This window comes from Protopterus annectens, chromosome 1.part1 (genome assembly GCF_019279795.1).
Source record: "Protopterus annectens isolate FY-2018-M chromosome 1.part1, PAN1.0, whole genome shotgun sequence".
Classification (NCBI taxonomy): domain Eukaryota; kingdom Metazoa; phylum Chordata; order Ceratodontiformes; family Protopteridae; genus Protopterus; species Protopterus annectens.
This window is the reverse complement of record NC_056726.1, coordinates 1,682,418,185-1,682,436,777: the sequence shown is the minus strand read 5'-3', so window position 1 is coordinate 1,682,436,777 and position 18,593 is coordinate 1,682,418,185. Positions and strand designations below refer to the sequence as shown.

Here is an 18,593-nt window from a genome sequence, read left to right as displayed (position 1 = left end):
CACAGGCAAGACAATTGTTACCTTTCTTGGACATCAGTTAGTGCAAGAAAAAAGGATCCCCAACGGGGTACTTGGCTCTAAATGTTTTCAGCTGTAATTCAAACTCTGGTAGTGACCAACCAGCACACTTGCAAACTGATTCTGCTATGGGCTCCACGGCAAGAAAGACTGATGTAATGGTGTCGGCTGCCTTCCTTTATAGCACTGATGACCTGACATCAGACAGCAAGCTACAGCAGCCGACGCAGAAAAGCATGGACTCTAGTATTCAGGCCGGCCGAGGGCTACCACAGCAGGGATAACCCACAAGTGATGACTGCAACAGTGAAACATGAAGAAAATCAGAAATTATGAAGAACCAAAACTTAGAATACCTGACTTCTGTACAGGTATCCGTACTCAGAATGGAGTATTTTTTTTTTTTTTTTTTTTTTTTAGAAGACAACAGTTGAAATAAATGGTTACTAAAATTTCAGTAACTCTATAACGAATGCTAAACTGGCTTGTTTGTAAGTTCACAGAGCTGAAGTTTTCTGATGAATTCAGTCTGTTAAACTTATGGCAAATGGACATCAACAGCAGCACAGATGTCTACTTCCAAATCGGTAACAGAGTGCAAAAGAGAACTATCTCTCTACTTTCTTCTGCTCAGTAATGGATGAAGGTTCAAGTATTTCAGAAAATGGATTTTAATATTTCTACAGCAGTCACTGTCAGAAGGCTATCACATGAGCTAAGCAAAGCATCTACAAGAAATGAAAATGATGCAGCCATATAAGGCAAGTAAGGGGAACTTGTGCCAAACATTTTGACACAACCTGCATGGGCTTGTAAAAATAAAAAAAAGCCTGCTGGAAATATTCAAGCCCCACCTTTGTGTGCATCTACATAACACATTTGTGAAATGTGCCTTCTGATCTCACACTTTTTTTGAAACTATGCAGGAACATTGTGTCTTGAACTGTAAAACTGTATTAATAAAGGTCAGATTAACTAAATACAGAGATAACAACACAACTTTACAGTACAGCACATATTTCAACCTCTCACCAAAGGAAGGCACAAAATTTGACATCACACGTGATAAACAGGCAAATTCCTTTAATATCTTCTTGGAAGACAATACTTTTTGGCAGGAAAAAAGGGATGCTAAGCTTAAGAAATAAGGGAACACACCACATTCAGGAATCAGGAAAACAGTGAAATACTGCCCACATTATTTAAATCAATATCCTGCAACAACCAGAAGTGAATTAACCTACAGTATTGTAACTCTGCAAATACAGGTGTGTTTTAAAAGACAAAGATAAAATGCAATGCCTACATTCTACAGTTCTCACAATGAGCATCTTGCATTTCATTTTCTTTACTAAGAAATCTCATGCAGTTCATCTGAAGAAAGTAGCCATTAATTAACCAAAATTGTAACAATAACTTGAATTACATGGAATTTTCAGTATCTTAAACATTGTATATTCTGAGGTTGTCCAAACCACAACTCTATTAAAAAAAAAAAGATGTTCAAAGACTACGCCTTCACACCCAATGACACCACTGCCAAGCACAGATGCAACCTAATGTACTCTAGATGTTTAAAATGTATACAATTAAGGAAATGCTCAGAGTTTATTGCAGCATTTCCTTAATCTTAATGTGAAACAGTCTGTGTATGGGATTCATTACTTGATTTTCTTACACTGGTATTAACACACTCAACTGGCACAGTAGTCATCCAGGGAACACCTTCACTGAGCTCATTTGCACTGGTCTAAAATGAAGCACCAATCTTAGTTTGTATTCTTGTTATAGGAATGTCACAACTGTAAGACACAAAAAAGCAACCTCTGTGGAAATGCTACACTTTACAAACATTTCCATCTGTATTAGTTTACAAAGCACTGCAGGAACACTTTTGATGTTGTTTGGTAATTAGCCCAATTTCTCCAAAAGTGCTGAATATACACCCACACTAACATGGCACAACATTCTGACTTAGGATAGGCAAGTTTGGTCTTGCACACTGCTTTCGCCACCTACAGTGGCAAAACAATAAATTAACTGCTGTTTGTATGTATACTCCTAAAATTACTGCTGCTAGTTCAGAAGCTACCCCAACAATGCTTTCGGGAGTTAAAGAAATACTGCAATATTAAACCATTAATGTCCAATGGAAACAAAAGCTTTCCATTTGAAAACTATTAAAAGCTCCATGGAGAATATGTTCTTCTTCTACCAATAGTTAATGATAGTCTGTCTACAGCTAACGTAAGAGGCAAGCCATTTAGGCTCAACAATACATTTTATATTACCAGATCATTATAGCTCTCCAGGCCAATCCTGCAAAGCTGCAAGACTCCAACTCAAAAACATTACGAAAATGTTTAGACCACCCCCACTTAAAAGAAAATGAAAGTATGAAACTACTTATAAGAATCAAGCATTTCTGATGCTGACCATTACTGCTTTAACTCACAAAACATTCATCTGACCCACAGAATAAAAAAAAAAAAAAAAAATAGTAACAACCCCCCTGAGCATTCATCCCAGGTATGGTTTCACAGGTGGGGTAGGGTGCTGGGACTTACTAGTTACAGGAAAAGTGTAAAGGCTGGCCACCACAGATGAAAGGCCATGTAATTCCTTAAAGTGGAATGTTTTGAAAAAGCTACAACTTTAAAGAATATTTTTTAGCTTTACAGGAGTTTAAATCATTAAAACATTTCCCTTAAAATGTTAACAGAATTTAACTCCAGAAAGCCAGTACATTTCATAGCTCACCCCCCCCCCAAAAAAAAAAGGTACATTTTCATAACCATTACATTTTAGTGGAAAATACAAGAGGTACAAATTAACAGTTCAAGCTGGGGAGGTAGAATGGTATGCAGTCTATAAGACACCAATAAAAATCGTATTTACACAAGCAGTGTGGAACTGATCACCACAAAACATTGCAGTAATCTAATAAGCAATCTTTCCCCCATTTAAATTACTGTAACGGTCAAAGGTCTGTCACCAAATGCATTTCGTACTGTATACAACTGTCTAGGGACATTCACCAGTACATGTGTGCGCTCTAAATGAAAAAAGGCTATTTGATTTCCCAAAGTCAGTAGACAGGAATGTAAAGGCTAAAATATCTATACAGTTGACAGTCCTCAACTTCATTACGCAGAATGACAGCACATTACCAAGTCAGAGCAGCAGGTAAATCAAAAGAAAAACAGAAATAAAAGATCAACATCAGCTTCTACACATTTGCCTCAATCAAAAACTATATGGTAAAATGAAATGGACACGCTATAACCGTACATTAAAGTCACACACACACCTTCTTGAAAGTTAAGTACATCTGTCTATTCATAGGACTGGAAAGACATCACCAATTACGACAGATTAATACAAATATAAATTCTTAAGACTTAACAAAATATTGCATAAAACCTGTCTCCCTACAAAAATGGTCTGTGTAGAGAGTACATTTTGATATTCGTGTGCAATAATCTCATTCCAATCAATACAGTTAAGTGAAAAAACATTACATTCACAGTTAGTCATGCAAAATAAAAGAATAAGTGTATAAAAAAAAAGAAAAAAAATACAAACACTGGAATTTGTGATATATTTGGACCCTATAACATAACAAGCAGTAGATGCAGCAAGACAGGTACAACACAGAAGGGGAAACTATAACAGGCCAAAGAACATAAAAACATGTTGGGATTTCTGAAATGCAGTGAAATGCTCCCTTTTTTGGCATACTGTGCAGGACAGAAGCTTGGGGTAATCTTGGTGCTGAAGAGAAGAATCAACTTGTTTTGAGAGGACCACTCAAGCTAGCTTCAGAAACTGTTCCACAGCATCATCTTCCACTGCTTCTGCAAACTGTGTATAGTCCTAGGAAAGAAGTGAAACAAAAGTCAGTTTAGCACAATGCAAAGTTACAATACATGGGTTGATCTGTGAACTCTTTTCAGCCAAAACTAACTGCTATAAAAAGGACAAGGGTAAAATTAGATTGAAATTACATGTATGCACAAGTCCATGATGATTCTACAAATTACTTGTTATACTCCCAAATAAGCACCAACTACAGCAGTGTTTTAATCAATATGGGGTGCTGCACAAGCCTTCACTGACTGAACCCCACACATTCCATTTACTAATAATTTCATATTTCTAATTATACAATAACCCAGTACATAGGCACTTTTGTAATTCGCAACAACCCATATTCAAAACATATGAACAAAACAGTAAGTATAATGTGTCTTGGGTTTTCCATAGGTAGGTACTAGGTATCAGCCCAAGAGACTACGTAAGCCTGGCTAACAAGGTTCCCTGGCTTACGCCACCCAAGAAAGTTATTTTCCTGTGCCACTGTCTAGCAGAGACACAGAAGTGATCCCCAGGGTGTATTTCCTATTCACCATTTCCCATCCACTCATCAAGATTTTTCTTGAACAGTGCTAATGAAGAACTTTGCTCGACATAGATGGGTAGCCTGTTCCAGAGTATGGGAAGTCTCTGGGACAGGAATCTATCCCTCCAGCATGTCCTGTTTATTGTGGTGACAAGGTTTAGGTCCCTAGAGCGTGTAGCTTGGAGGGATTGGGATTTCTTTAGGTGTCGCATGTCCAACAGCTCTGGGTTTGACATAGCTTTATATGTTAGGCAAAGATCACCTCAGAGTAGGCAATATGCTATGGAGTAAAGCTGGAGTTTTTTTTGAGGTGAACAGTGTAGGGCATTTGAGGCCAGTGATCCTCTTTGTGAGGTACTTTTGTGGCCTTTCCAGCTGCTGCAGATGTCTTGTGAAGTACACTCCAAAAGGGGCATTGTACTCTATAATGGGTCTGAGTGTCAAGTAGAGGGGAACAATTACCTCTTTTTTCCTGGATAAGAACCCTTTTATGATGAGGTGTGCCATGTAGGAGACTTCCTGACTACTGTGGCGATGTGACTATCAAAGGAGACTACTGTCCACCTGGATCCCAAGGTCTCTTATCAAGCATTCAGTGTTAAGTAGATTGTGGTAGTTCATGGGTACAGAGTTTAACAAAGGGGATGACACTGCACTTTTTGGCATTGAGCTCGAGGCCATGGCTCTGACACCAGGCATCTGTCTCAGAGAGGCCCTTCTGCAGGATGTCCACATCATTTGGGGACTTGACTATGGCTCCTAGTTTGCAGTCATCTGCGAACTTCATTAGCCAGAGGTCTTCTGTGTTTGGTATCTACTTCTCTGAAGTACAGGCTAACAGGAGAGGTCCCAGGATGGAACCCTGTGATACTCCACTTGTCACTGCTTTGAGGTCAGATTTGGAGTCTGCAACTTTTACAGTGTGTGTTCCGTCAGTGAGCCAGTTGGCAACCCATCTTGTGATGTAGGGATTTATACCTAGTTTAGTGAGTTTAGCTATAATTCTGGAATGGGGGATGGTGTCGAAAGCCTTGGCAAAGTCAAGATAGGCTGTATGAACCACCTTACCCTCATCTACGGCTTTGGGGACTGCCTCAAAGAAGTCGATCAAGTTCAGGAGGCATGATCTGCCTTTCACAAACCCGAACTGGGTGGGATCCAGAGTTTGGAGGTTAGCAATGTCTTTGTTTATGAGTTCCATGAGGATACGTTCCATGGCCTTGCAGACCAGGCTCGTCAGGCTAATAGGTCGATAGTTCCCGGGATCAGTGGTGGCTCCACCTTTGTGGAGTGGGATAACTGTCATTGTGCGCCATTCAGTGGTCACAAAGCCTGATGCGAGGCTATTATTGAATGTGGCGCCATTCAGTGGCACAAAGCCTGATGCAAGGCTGAATGTGGTGCTGAAGTGGGGAGCCAGTTCGTTCTGAAGTTCATGTAAAACGCAGCCTGGGATGCTGTCTAGTCCCATGGATGCTGAGTTTTTGGCTTTAGTGAGTGCAGCTTTTACCTGCATAGTTGTGATTACAGGGACTGTGCATGCTTCCTGTATAGATATGGGCCCTTTAGGGGGTGAGGTGGGGGTAAAGTTAGCACTGAACCCATCTGCCAGGATGTTTGCAATATCAGTTGGTTCTGTAATTTTTGTGCCTTTGTGCTGTAACTCAGAGCAGATCTGGGTGTTGCCATTGAGATTCTTGACATAGCTATATAGAATGCTTTGTGGTTGTCCTTAGAATTGGTGGCAATTTTGTTTTCGTAGCTAGCTTTGGTGGATCTTATAAGGGAGCTCAACGTCTTACTGAGGCTGACCAGGGAGCTCCTCCACTCATGGGATTTTACTCTCTTTTGCAACAGTTTCTTCCTTCTGTTGTACAGTTTGTTTATGGCAGGGGACCACCAGATTGGCTTCCTTTTTCTGGAGGATAGCATCTTGGTTCTGTTTGGGATAGCAAGGTCCATGCACTCGTGTAAGTGCATATAGAGTGCATTTGTGTAGGATTCAGCAGTTGTAACTGTATTGTCCATCTGCATGGGTGTCATGAAGTTCACCACTTCTGTCTTAAGAAGCATGAAGTTGGCTTTGGAGAATTTTTTTACCATGGTTTCCTTAATGGGGATGGGATGTGGATATCAAGGGTGATTAGCTTATGGTTGGATCTGACCAACGAGAAGTTGACTTCAGGTGTGGAACACGGGTCACTCATGTTGGTAATTACTAGGTCTAGGATATTGTTGCCCCTGGTGGGGGTGTGGATAAGTTGATCCAGGGCATTGGAGTTTATGAATTCCAGAAAGTGTTGAGCTAAGGAGTTGGTACAAGAGTAGTTTTCCCAGTTAATGGTGGGGTAGTTGAAGTCGCCCATTATTAGGGTGTTAGGTTGAACCCTAATATTTTCCAGTACATCAAGAAAACAGGAGTGGGAATCCTGGGGCATGGTGGGGGATCTGCAGCAAGCTACAATTTGGATTGCAGTTTTGCCCAGAGTTAGTTGCACTTGGATAACCTCGGATGCATTATGCTGAGCAACTAGCCTGCAGGTGTGGATATCCTTAATGAATATGGACACTCCTTCGCTTTTGGTGTTTCGGTCCAGGTTACATGGCCGAAAAGTGTGGTATGAGTTATAGCCTGATAAGTGCAGGGGTGCTCTCTGGAGCCTTGAACCAGGTCTCAGTCACTGCACAGATATCGATGTTCTCCATTTTAAGGAGTGCCTCGAGTGAGTGCATTTTCAGAATTAGACTTTTAGCATTACCCTCAGTTTTTGCTTGCCTGTTCCTGTTACGGTGGTGAATTTGTTATTTGAACCTTGCCTAAAAAAAGGCACTATAGGGGCAGCAACAGCCTTAGCCAGTATCCGGAATCCCAGGTATGACAGGTGCAGGCCAGGCCATCTATGGCAAAGCATCGTGGTCCGTCAACCATGTCATCCCAAACAGACAAACTGGATCCCCTTAGAATGACACCAGAAGCTTAGCCAACTGTTGAAGTCAATCATTTTGTCCTTGTACTGCAGTATCATTTGGGACGATGGCAGAATGCTACTCAGGGCTAGGGTCATACCTGCCTGGGCTACAAGATTGAAGAGCTCTTCCATGTCTCTTTTCATGTAGTCCAGGGAGGTACGTCTCAGGTCATTCACACCAACATAGACAATGAGAGAGTCATATTTGTACTTGTTGTGGAGTGACCCGAGTGCATGAGTTGTGGCGGATCCTGGCACCAGACACGCAGCTGACAGCAACCTTCTCCTTGGTTAGCCTGGTGAGTAGGACATCAGCGTGCCCGACTATAGAGTCACCTTTGACTAGTGTTGGGTATGTTGTTTTGCCTTATTGGCTGTGGTTGAGTGGCACACTGAGTCTGTGGGCTAGGTGTCATTTGGGTTGTGTTGGCAGATGGAGGTAGCTTGCTTTCTGCTTTGGAGGTCTCTGTTGCTTAAACAGATTATTGACAGCCTCGTGAATGTCTCATGTTATGTGTGGATTTTGGTGGTGTAGATTTAGTGAGACACTGTGATGAGTGTGGTGTGGTGCAGATGTTTACCTTCTCCTCATGACTGTCAAGTTCAGTCTTGGTTGGAGAGAGCTTTACCTCCAGTTTGGCTACATAAGTGCATCTCTCACAGGTTGTAGTGCTGGGTGGTAGGAGGAGAGGGTTGTCTGTGTACGAGGCAATTTATACATTGCCTCAAGATACCCAGATTCATCAGATAGACAGGAGAGAACACTGGGAGCCGACCCTTGGACAAGTCTGAATAAAAGACTATTTTCCTCTAGATAAATGAGGAAAGAGTACAAGAGCTGTTTTTCTCTAAGCAAGTGAGAAAAGTAAGTACAAAAATTGTTTTCCTCTAGGTAATGAGGAAGATTGAGTGCTATAGTAATTAGTAGATTATTTAGTGCTTACAAGTTCTGAACAAGTGCTGAGCAAGAATAAGCAAATTTAAGTGCTAAAACTAAGAATCTGTAGCTGCACTAGACGAGTTACAGGACAGAAACCAGTGCAAATGCAGGCTTTCAAAATCAGAAAGTTGAGAGAGATGGAATGGAAGATTGCCCAAACTGCCAATAACTACAATTTCTGAGCCAGAACCACTCCTTATGTGGAAGATGGGTTATCTAGAGCTTACCACTCCCACTGATGAGCTAAAAGGCTTCCCTCCAACACAGAAAGGCTTGGGGGGCTCAGAAGATTACATACAGCAAATCTGTATCTGGAACACTAGTTACAGGAAAGGTAGGAAACAGGCTTAAAGTTTTTTTTTTTTTTTTTTTTTTTTTTTTGACTGGGGTAGTGTCCCAGATCAAATCTACAGTGGGGCGGGCATCTGCAAAAGCTACCAAATTTAAACTACAAACCAAAAATAGGGAGGATAGTTGGGACAAAACAATTGCAACAGAGATCTAAGCAACAACTAACAGTACAAACTCTAAAACCAAAAAAATATACTCAACTCTGTATATTTGCAGATAGTCTGGAAGGCAGTCTCTCAGAACACTCCAGATCATTACTTTATCCTTTGTTAACCAGGTTAAGCCTATAAAGCTAATGACCTCTTTTCAGTAGAGACCCTAGGTGGTATTAGGGGAAATTCAGTATTAGGTACTGCTCACCACTATGGGAGCCCGTCATTTGTTCAAACTTTCAAATGTTAAAAACTCATATGGCAGACACCATATGAGCGAACGTTTGAAAGGCCAACAAATGATAGCACGGGACTGGGAGATTCCCCTTTCCTGCACTATAGTACGATCTCGGAGTGAGAATATTTAAGTAGCAGGGAGTGTGGGGGGGTGCAGGGGGGCTTCCCCCCCTGCATAATGCAGTTTTACTGTGTTTACAGGTAGGTAAATGGTGCTATTTCAGGATGTTGGTCTTTTGGAATGTCGATCATATGGTGTCTGCCATATGGTGGTCAGCATTCTGAAGTAGACCCATATAATTAATTTATTTATTGTGTCTTTCGGCTTTTCCCAGTTAGGGGTCGCCACAGCAGAACTACGGTCAACTAATTAATGATTGGCAGTAGATTTTTACGTGCAGAGTTGTCGGCCCTGATGCACAACCTTCAACGAAGGTATGCCCATTCGCGCATGTCTCCACACAGAAAACGCTGTAGCTGAGAATCGAACCGGACAACGTCTTACTGTGAGGTGACAACACTACCGCAGCACCACCATCGCAGATTATCACACCCACACATTATATATATGTGTGGATTCCTATTACAAGAACAAAAGTTCACTACTTGGAACTTGTAATAGGAAGCTTCACTTCTCCGAAAGTTCACTTTAACGAAAGTGAACTTTTGCGCAAGTGCACTTCACCAAAAACACCGCAGGACAGTAGAGGACATAAAAAACAAGCTATGTCCACTACAGTGTGATAGTCACAGACCTTAGGGTTAGGGCATGGATTAGGGTAAGGGGATAGTTAGTAAAGCTATCCCCTTACCCTAACCCATGCCTAACTATTCGTGACTATCGCACCATAGTGGAGGACATTGCTATGTCCTTCACTGTGCTGCAGTCATCATGGACCTTAGGGTTAGGGCAGGGGTCATGGTAAGGGGACAGCTGGGCTATCCCCTTACCATGACCTAACCCTAATGTCTGAGCGTACTGCACCCGTTCGTTGTACTGAACTTCACATAAGTGAATTTTTGATCAAGTGCATTTTTTGAACACACACACACACACACACACACTTTGAAATGTAACATTGCAACCTCACTTATGCAGGGGGGGAGCCACCCCCCCCACTTTAATATTCTCACTCCGAGATCGCACTACAGTAAGGAAAAGGGAATATTCCCTTATCCCCACTGTAGGTTCATAGGTAGGTACTAGGCTATTGGCCCTAGGGCCTATATAAGCCTAGCCAAAGGTACCCTGTCTTTCGCCACCCAAGAAAATTATTTTCTTGTGCCACTGTCGAGCATAGCCACAGAAGTGATCCTCAGGGTGAATTTTCTATCTCCCATCCAATCAAGATTTTTCTTGAAGAGTGCTAATGAGGAGCTTTCTTTGATATAGATAGGTAGTTTGTTCCAGAGTATGGGAAGTCTCTGGGACAGGAATTTATCCCTCCAGCATATTCTGTTTATTGTGGTGACGAGGTTTAGGTCCCTAGAGCGTGTAGCTCGTAGGGATTGGGATTTCTTTAAGTGGAGCATGTCTAAAAGCTCTGGGTTTGACATAGCTTTGTACATTAGGCAGAGATCGCCTCTAAGTAGGCGATATGCAACGGAGTAAAGCTGCAGTTTTTTGAGACTGTCTGCACAGGGCATCTCTTTGAGGCCGGTAATCCTCTTTGAGGTATTTCTGTGGCCTTTCCAGTTGTTGTAGAGGTCTTGTGAGGTACATACCAAAAGGGGCATTGTACTCTATAATGGGTCTAATAAGTTACGAGTAGAGGGGAACAATGACCTCTTTTTTTCCTGGATGAAAAACCTTTTGTACTGAGGTGTGCGACGTAGAAGGATTTCCTGACTACTGTCGCAATGTGATTATCAAAGGAGAGACTACTGTCCACCTGTGTCCCAAGGTCTCATCACACTTTCGGTGTTAAGTAGACTGCCACCTATGTAGTAGTTCATGGGTACTGAGTTTTTACCAAAAGGGATGACAATGCACTTTTTGGCATTGAGCTTGAGGCCATGGCTTTGACACCAGGCATCTGTCTCAGCGAGGCCCTTTTGTAGGATGTCCACATCTTTTGGAGTTTTGATTATGGCTCCTAGTTTGCAGTCGTCTGAACTTTGTTAGCCAAAGACCTTCTGTGTTGGCCTGTACTTCAGAGAAGTAGATACCAAACAGGAGAGGACCCAGGACTGAACCCTGTGGTACTCCACTTGTCGCTGGTCTGAAGTTGGATTTGGAGTCTGCTACTTTCAGTGTGGGTTCTGTCAGTGAGCCAGTTGGCAACCCATCTTGTGACATAGGGATTTATACCTAGTTTAGTGAGTTTATCTAGAATTCCAGAGTACCACAATCTCAGCAAGTTTGCTTAGTTGTACATCAACACTAAACGTTGATGTACAACTAAAGTTGCATGCAAACTGCATGTTTTTATTTTTCTGTTTTTTATTCCAATTTTTACATGAAAGTGCATTTCGCAGAAGTGAGGTCGCGAATTTACATTGATGAAACAAATTTGCTGGATCAAATGGGATATATATATATATATATATATATATATATATATATATATATATATATATATATATATTATATATGTGTGTGTGTGTGTGTGTGTGTATCTTTGAAATAAGTGATAACAAATAAGAAATTCAGGTAATGCAAAAAGCAACAATGCCAAACTGCATTTTCTCCTGTAGATTTTCTATAGTTAAATCATTTATTGTTAATAGTAAAGTGCTTTCATTTCTCAAGTTGCAGAAACTTGATCAGAACTAACCTACCCACTAATCAAACCTTTAAATACTTTAATTAAAACAATTGTGTGATTCAAAAACATCAAATAGAAGCAAAAGCACATAGTTAAACATTCAAAAACAATTAAATAAAATGCACATTTGAAAAAGGCATAAAAACAGCATAAAAACTTCTGTAAAATATCTCCTGTAGATTTTCTTTGTTGGGTGTTATACTTATGTGAGAGTCATGGATGGGCAGTTATAGTGTACACACCCCTGTTAAAATGCCAGGTTTTTGGGATATAAAAAAAGGAGACCACAATAAATGATTTCACAATTTTCCCACCTTTAATCTTTACAATTCAACTGAAAAACAAACAAATCTGTTAGGGGAAAAATATAAAAAATAAAAAACTAAGCTGGCTGCATAAGCCTTAAGGTAATATTTTGTTGAAGCACCTTTCGATTTAATTACAGCAGTCAGTCTTCTTGGGTAGGAGTCTATGGCACATCTTGAGTTGGCAATATATCATTGTTTGTACCTAAAATCTCTGCTGTTGATACCTCTGTTTTTTCCCAATTCCTTTGATAACTGTTGTGATAATAATTGTAATTTACACCAAGATTTTTAAGAAAGATGTTCAAAACAATAGTTTCTTACATTATAGTAGCATGCACACTAAAAGGATGAAAGACAACATAGTAAAAAGCCAATTAGTACGTATTAACAGGCTTACTGGACTTGATAGGGATTTTGATTTAGAAAGCAAAGCTGTTTGTGATAAATTTGAGTTGAGGTTATCCTACGAATGTAGTGATGAATGCTTTGAGAAGTCAAATCATTAAGACACAATAGGTCTACATCTGATAGAAATGTCAGAAGCCTGCAGGATTATGGGATCTCTATGCAAATAAGTAATAGTGTAGCTAGTCAAAAAATCAAAAGAATAATTGCTAACAATTGGAAAATAATTCAGAGTTCTACTGAATTTAAAGATAGACTGGGTGATGAACCCCAATTGATGTACAAAAGGGGGACAAGTTTTAAAAATCTCTTCCAAAGTAAATTGAATAAGTCTACCATAAGTAATAGAAGTAAAACAGGTATGTTCAAATGTTTCAGTTGTAAATTATGTGACTTATCTGTTAACAGATGTACGAGAAATCAATATAGATGGTTTTAGGTATACTTTTAAGAGTTCTTTTGGTTGTAAAAGCAAGTTTGTTGTTTATTAATTATGTGTCAATCATGTCCTCCTTTTTTATGTTGACACAGAGAATTATATAAACGTGTGTATGAGCACAAACATGCTGTGGAAATAGGTGATTTAAAGAATGCTATGGCCAAGCATTATTCCAACAATAAATGTAGTGTCAATTTTAAATTTTTAGTGTTGGAAGAAATACTAAATTGTGATAAAAGGTTTGATGCTGAGAGTGAGTTAAGTTGGAGAGAATACATGTGGCAAGTGAAACTGAACACTTGCTTTCCACCAGGTCGCAACAATAGGGATGATTTCACAGCTTACCTAAAAAGGAAAGGATTGAAGCACTAGAATTACTAGTTCACATGATCATTCAGTTAGTATGCGATTGGTTTGTGTGTTTTTAAATTGGTCTGTTTTAGATTATTCAGTCTGAAGAAGTCACTACAGGTGATGAAAGCGCTTACTGCTCAATGCTTTTGCGATAATAAACGTTTTGAGTAATCTGTGCCATCTTTTTTTATTTTTATCTTTTAAGAAACTGTTTGACCTCAAAATGAGAAGCCAAAAGGAGTATTCAAGGGCAGACAGGCCTACAGAAGGCCAGACCAGGCCAGGCCATGCCAGATTGGAGCAACTCGCACAAATAGAAAAGAATTACAGGGAACCCCACTGAAAAAGGGTTCTGGCTACGAACACAGCACCAGACAGAAAATCTTTTCCGTTTGGACTCTCCTTCTGATTGTGGGTTTTCTTTCCCCCTGTTAAACCCTGAACACATCCTCAGAAAAGGAGGTGCATAAAAAGGGACAAACCCTTTTACCTGCAGGGGCCAGCTGAAGAATGGACAACAGAGGATAGACAGAGTGACTCCTTTTCCTGTGTGAGGAGATCCAACTGGTGAGGTAACATGTTGTGATTTTCTTTTGCCAGATGCATTAAAATGAAGAACAAATGCTGTTTTGGCCAAAAGGGAATCACTAGCACTATATATTTCAGGGAGTCCAGCTGAAGTTTCTGCAGGACTCTCAGAAGTAGAGGAAGAGGGAAGGAATAGAGAAACATCCCCTTCCAAGGAAAAGGGCATCCACCTTCCACTCCACATGGCATGGCACTAACAGAATAGAGGGACCTACCTGTTCAGAAGGGTGGCAAAAAGATCTGTGGGAGGAATACCCCACTGATGGGCAATACCCAGAAACAGGTCTCTGTGAGGCATCCATTCATAAGCCTGTGTTCTGGACCTGCTCATACAGTCTGCCACTACACTGTGCTATGAAGGAATATATACTGCCTGAAGATCCCAGGCCTGAAGAGCTAGCCTGCAAAGAAGGCAAGACTTTGTGCCCCACTGCTTGTTGGCAAACCACTTCACTGTGGTATTGTCTGTGGAAACCTTCAGGGGACCTTGAGGGAGCATGGGAAGAAAAGCATGAAGGGTTAGAATCGGAGCTCTCATCTCTTTAATGTTGATATGGTCCAACTCCTGATGACTGGGGCCATACATCCTGAACTTTCAGGTGACCACAGGAAGCCCCCACCCCATGTCTGTGAATAGTTCTTGAGAAGGAACTGGAGGATGGAAAGGTAGGCCTGGGATGAGGGCAAGTTGCTGAATCTACCATTCAAAACAAGGAAGGCAAGATACTCTGACATCCAGGAAATGGCAATGCTTAAGCCAACTAACCTGACGTACCATTTAAAACTTCCACATATTGCAGTCTGGCAAGAGGAAGGATTAGAATTTAAGAGGATACCATGAATCCTAGAGTCCAGAGAAACTCCCTAGCTGGAATGGCAAACAGAGGAAGACGAGACTAAAAGAAAGCTGTGAAGGACAAAACCTTTGGAGCTGGAAAAGAGGCCAACATTGGCACTGTTTGAAATCCTGCAGTTCAGATACACGTGGTCCTGAAAGAGAGAGTCAGAACAGACTTTTGGAAAATGATGGTGAACTCCAGAGACCGTAATAGGCAACTGGGAAAAGATGCCTGAAACAACAGGTTGTCTAAATAAGGAAAAACCTGAATGCCTTGGTGCCTGCAAAAAGGTGAGTCACAAAGAACTGAAAATGAGAGAAGAAACAGAGAAACATTTCCTGAAAAAAAAAACAAAAGGTAAGCATCCTTTTGATCCAAGGACACCAGAAAAGCCTGGGGCAGCAACAAAGGAAACCAGGTTTGAAAAGAAACCATATGAAAGGAAGGAATCCTTGTTTGAAAAGAAACCATATGAAAGGAAGGAATCCTTAGAAAGGTGTTGAGCATAGATAGATCCAGAATAGGCCTCCAAAGTGCCCTCCTTTTGAGGAGCCAGAACATTCTGGAGTAGAATCACTTTCCTATTTGGAAAGAAGGGACAAGCTGAATAGAACCCTGGTCCACCAGGGACCCAAAAAATTCTGAGAAAGAGAGAGGAAGCTGTTGGGGAGGTTAAGGAATCCCCGAAGAAGGGGAAACAGACTTCCACACCATAAAGTAACCCTGACAGAAGATGGACAGAACACATGAATCTGAGGTGATGAAATGCCACTTTGGAAGATGAAGGGAAAGCTGAAGAGACACCGGAACCTTATGGAATGAAAATAAAGTAGCAGCTTCAAGGAAAAAAAATTGGTGTCCAACCCTTTTAAGAAGGCACCAGAAGAGCCAACATATCCCTAGTGGAATGAGCTCTAACAGAAGCAGACAGAGATTTACCATGAAAAGTATAACAAAAGGAAGTGGTCTTAGATATCCAGGAGGGGATGCTTTACTTAGAAACAACCAAACCCAATACCCTAGGATGAAAAAGCTGATCAGATTTAGGATTGGCCTAAGTTTTATCCAAATAGTACCAGAGCTGTGCAAATCCAAGGTATGCAGGACCCTCTAACTAACAGAGTGAGAATGGAAAAAAGGAAGGGAGTTGTGCTGACTGATCCAAAGACCACTCATTTACTGCCCTGGGCATAAAACAAGGATCAATATGAAAGGACACCCTGTTCTTGTGAAAAAAGGAGGAATGGCCATAAGGGCCTGGAGCTTAGAAACCCTCAGAGTAGAAGAGCCAGCAACAAAACAGTCTTCCAGGTACAATTCTGCAAAGAACCAGAATCTGCAGACTCAAAAGGAGAAAGAAAGAAAATTAAGGTCCCGAGGAGGAGGAAGAGGAGTAGTAGTAGTAGTAGGTTGCCTTGGAGACCCAATATGAAGAACGCCTTTAAGAATTTGACCTCAAAATGAGAAGCCAAAAGTGGATTCAAGGGCAGACAAGGAGAAATAGCTGACAAATAACCTTTACAGAAGAAAAGGCCAGGCCATACTGGAGCAACTAACACAAGAGATGTCCAGAAGGTCCCCCACACTGAAAGAGAATCCTGGTTATGAGCATGGCACTAGACAGAAAAAAAGTTTCCATTTGGACATACAAGATGGTTGAGGGTTTCCTTGCCTCCTGTAAAACCCTAAGTACATCCTTAGAAAAAGAGGTGCCTGAAAGGGATCAAAACACAAGAGTAGACCAGTGAGGATGGATGAGAGACCCCTTTTCCTGTGCGAGGAGAACCATCCTGTGAGGTAAGTTGTGGTGACTGCCCCTGGCTAGATGCATTAAAAGGGAGAACCAATGCTGTCTTGGCCAAAAGGGAGTCACTCATCACGACTTTTGGGAAGTCCCGCTGAATATTACGCAGGATTCTTGTAAGTAGAGGAAGAGGAGAGAAAAAGTACAGTTTTGTACCTACCATAAATGTAGATGTCCGATAGATATGCAACTGCAGTCCTTACATATGGGTTGTCCTGCCTCAGGCAGCCCTAGGTCGGCCGGATTCCAAAGTCTGGGTCTGGCGTCGGCTGATGTCGCCTCCTCCCCGACGTTAGAGCGGCTGGGGTATAAAAGCATCAGCCGACGCCATCTTCCTCAGTGTTTCTTGCCCCAGATGCCAGGTGCCCTCCAAGGAAGGCTAAATTTAGAACTGGATAAAATTTCCAGACATACACAATAGCAATAAACAGATACACCATAACAGATATCCCCAGCTAAGTATAAAAGGAGGGAAGTGGACCCAATACACAGAGGGGTAGGAGGGAGGGAAAACCTGACTGCAGTTGCATATCTATCGGACATCTACATTTATGGTAGGTACAAAACTGTACTATGTCCTTCAAGAATGCAACTGCAGTCCTTACATATGGGTTGAATACCATAGCCAAGCTGGGGTGGTAGGCTCTAAGATAAGGATGGTGTAGCTAAAATGCCCTGCAGGACTGCCGAAGCAAAGCCTGCTCGGGATCTGGAGTATAAAGGCAGGTTGTAGTGCTTGGAAAATGTATGCACGGAGCTCCATGTAGCAGCTTCTAGAATGTCCTTTGTAGCCACCCTCTCTTAGGAAGGCTGTGGAGGTGGCTGTAGCTCTGGTGGAGTGTGGCCTGATATTGGCTGGCACACCCTTTCCATGGAAAGAATAACAGAATCATGTCCAATCCATTTTGAAATTGTTTGTTTGGAAATTGCCTTTCCTTGCACTCCAGGAGCGTATGCTTAGAAATTTAAATCTAACATATTTGATGCATGATATATCTCAACCCAATAAAGCATTAATTAAACCATCTAGTTTTGTACCAAGATTACAATATACTATGGAAGTATTTGAACAAACATGCATCGAAGATATTAGGAAAATGTTAAAAAAACCTAAAAAGGACCATGATAATTTAAATAAAACAGAAAGAATGGCCTTAGAAAAATTGATAGCCTTAAGAAGTAGGTTACGTTTCATGAAAAGTGATAAAGGTGCAAATATAGTGGTCATGGAACAACAAAAATATTATAATAGTATGGTGGACATTTTAGATAATCAAGATGAATATGAGAAAGTGAAATTATTTGATATTTACAAAAGATTTAGATTTATTGAATCATATATATATGAAGCACTTATGTCTGGATATATTAGTTTAGATTTATATGAATTTTGTTCTGTACAAAATCCAAAAATAGGGGTGATTTTTGGAATCCCTAAAATCCACAAAGATTCCAAAAATCCCCCTTTCAGACCAGTTGTGTCCAGCCCCCATTCTAGTACAGAAGGTATTTCATTAATTATTGATGCGGTGTTGGGACCGCTATTACAAGAAACGGCATCATTTGTCAAGGATTCGTGGCATTTTTTGGAGGAAGTTAAGAAATTTAGCATGAACAAATTGTTTGACTCCAATAAACATATTATTTTTACGTTGGATGTCACATCTTTGTACACATGTATTCCTCATTGTATAGGTATTGAAGCAGTACGCAGTTATTTAACAAAGAAAAAATTACTCCCGAACGGTGTTATTTCCACTATTTGTAGTTTTGTAGAAATAGTGTTAGAAAATAATTATTTTATTTTTGGCAAACATTATAGGCAGAGAAAGGGTATTGCCATGGGGTCACCTGCCGCTCCAGCATTCGCCAATACAGTCATGGCATGGTGGGAAATGGATATATTATCCATGATAAAAGAAGAGTTTACAATTGTGTTTTATAAAAGATTTATTGATGATTTTTTATAATAGAAGGGGATGAATTGACAGTAAATAATTTTATGATAAAAGCCAATAA

General features: G+C 40.8%; 1 protein-coding gene across 1 annotated transcript in view; it reads right to left on the bottom strand.

Moving 5' to 3' along the window:
- Positions 1–1,086: 1,086 nt before the first annotated feature.
- Positions 1,087–18,593, bottom strand: part of SH3BGRL3 (SH3 domain binding glutamate rich protein like 3) — a 70,607-nt gene continuing 53,100 nt past the window's right edge. Inside the window, exon 3 of the mRNA XM_044083934.1 lies at positions 1,087–3,894. Within this exon, the coding sequence (XP_043939869.1) occupies positions 3,829–3,894 (66 nt within the window). The 3' untranslated portion in view covers positions 1,087–3,828. The remainder of the gene's footprint in view (positions 3,895–18,593) is intronic.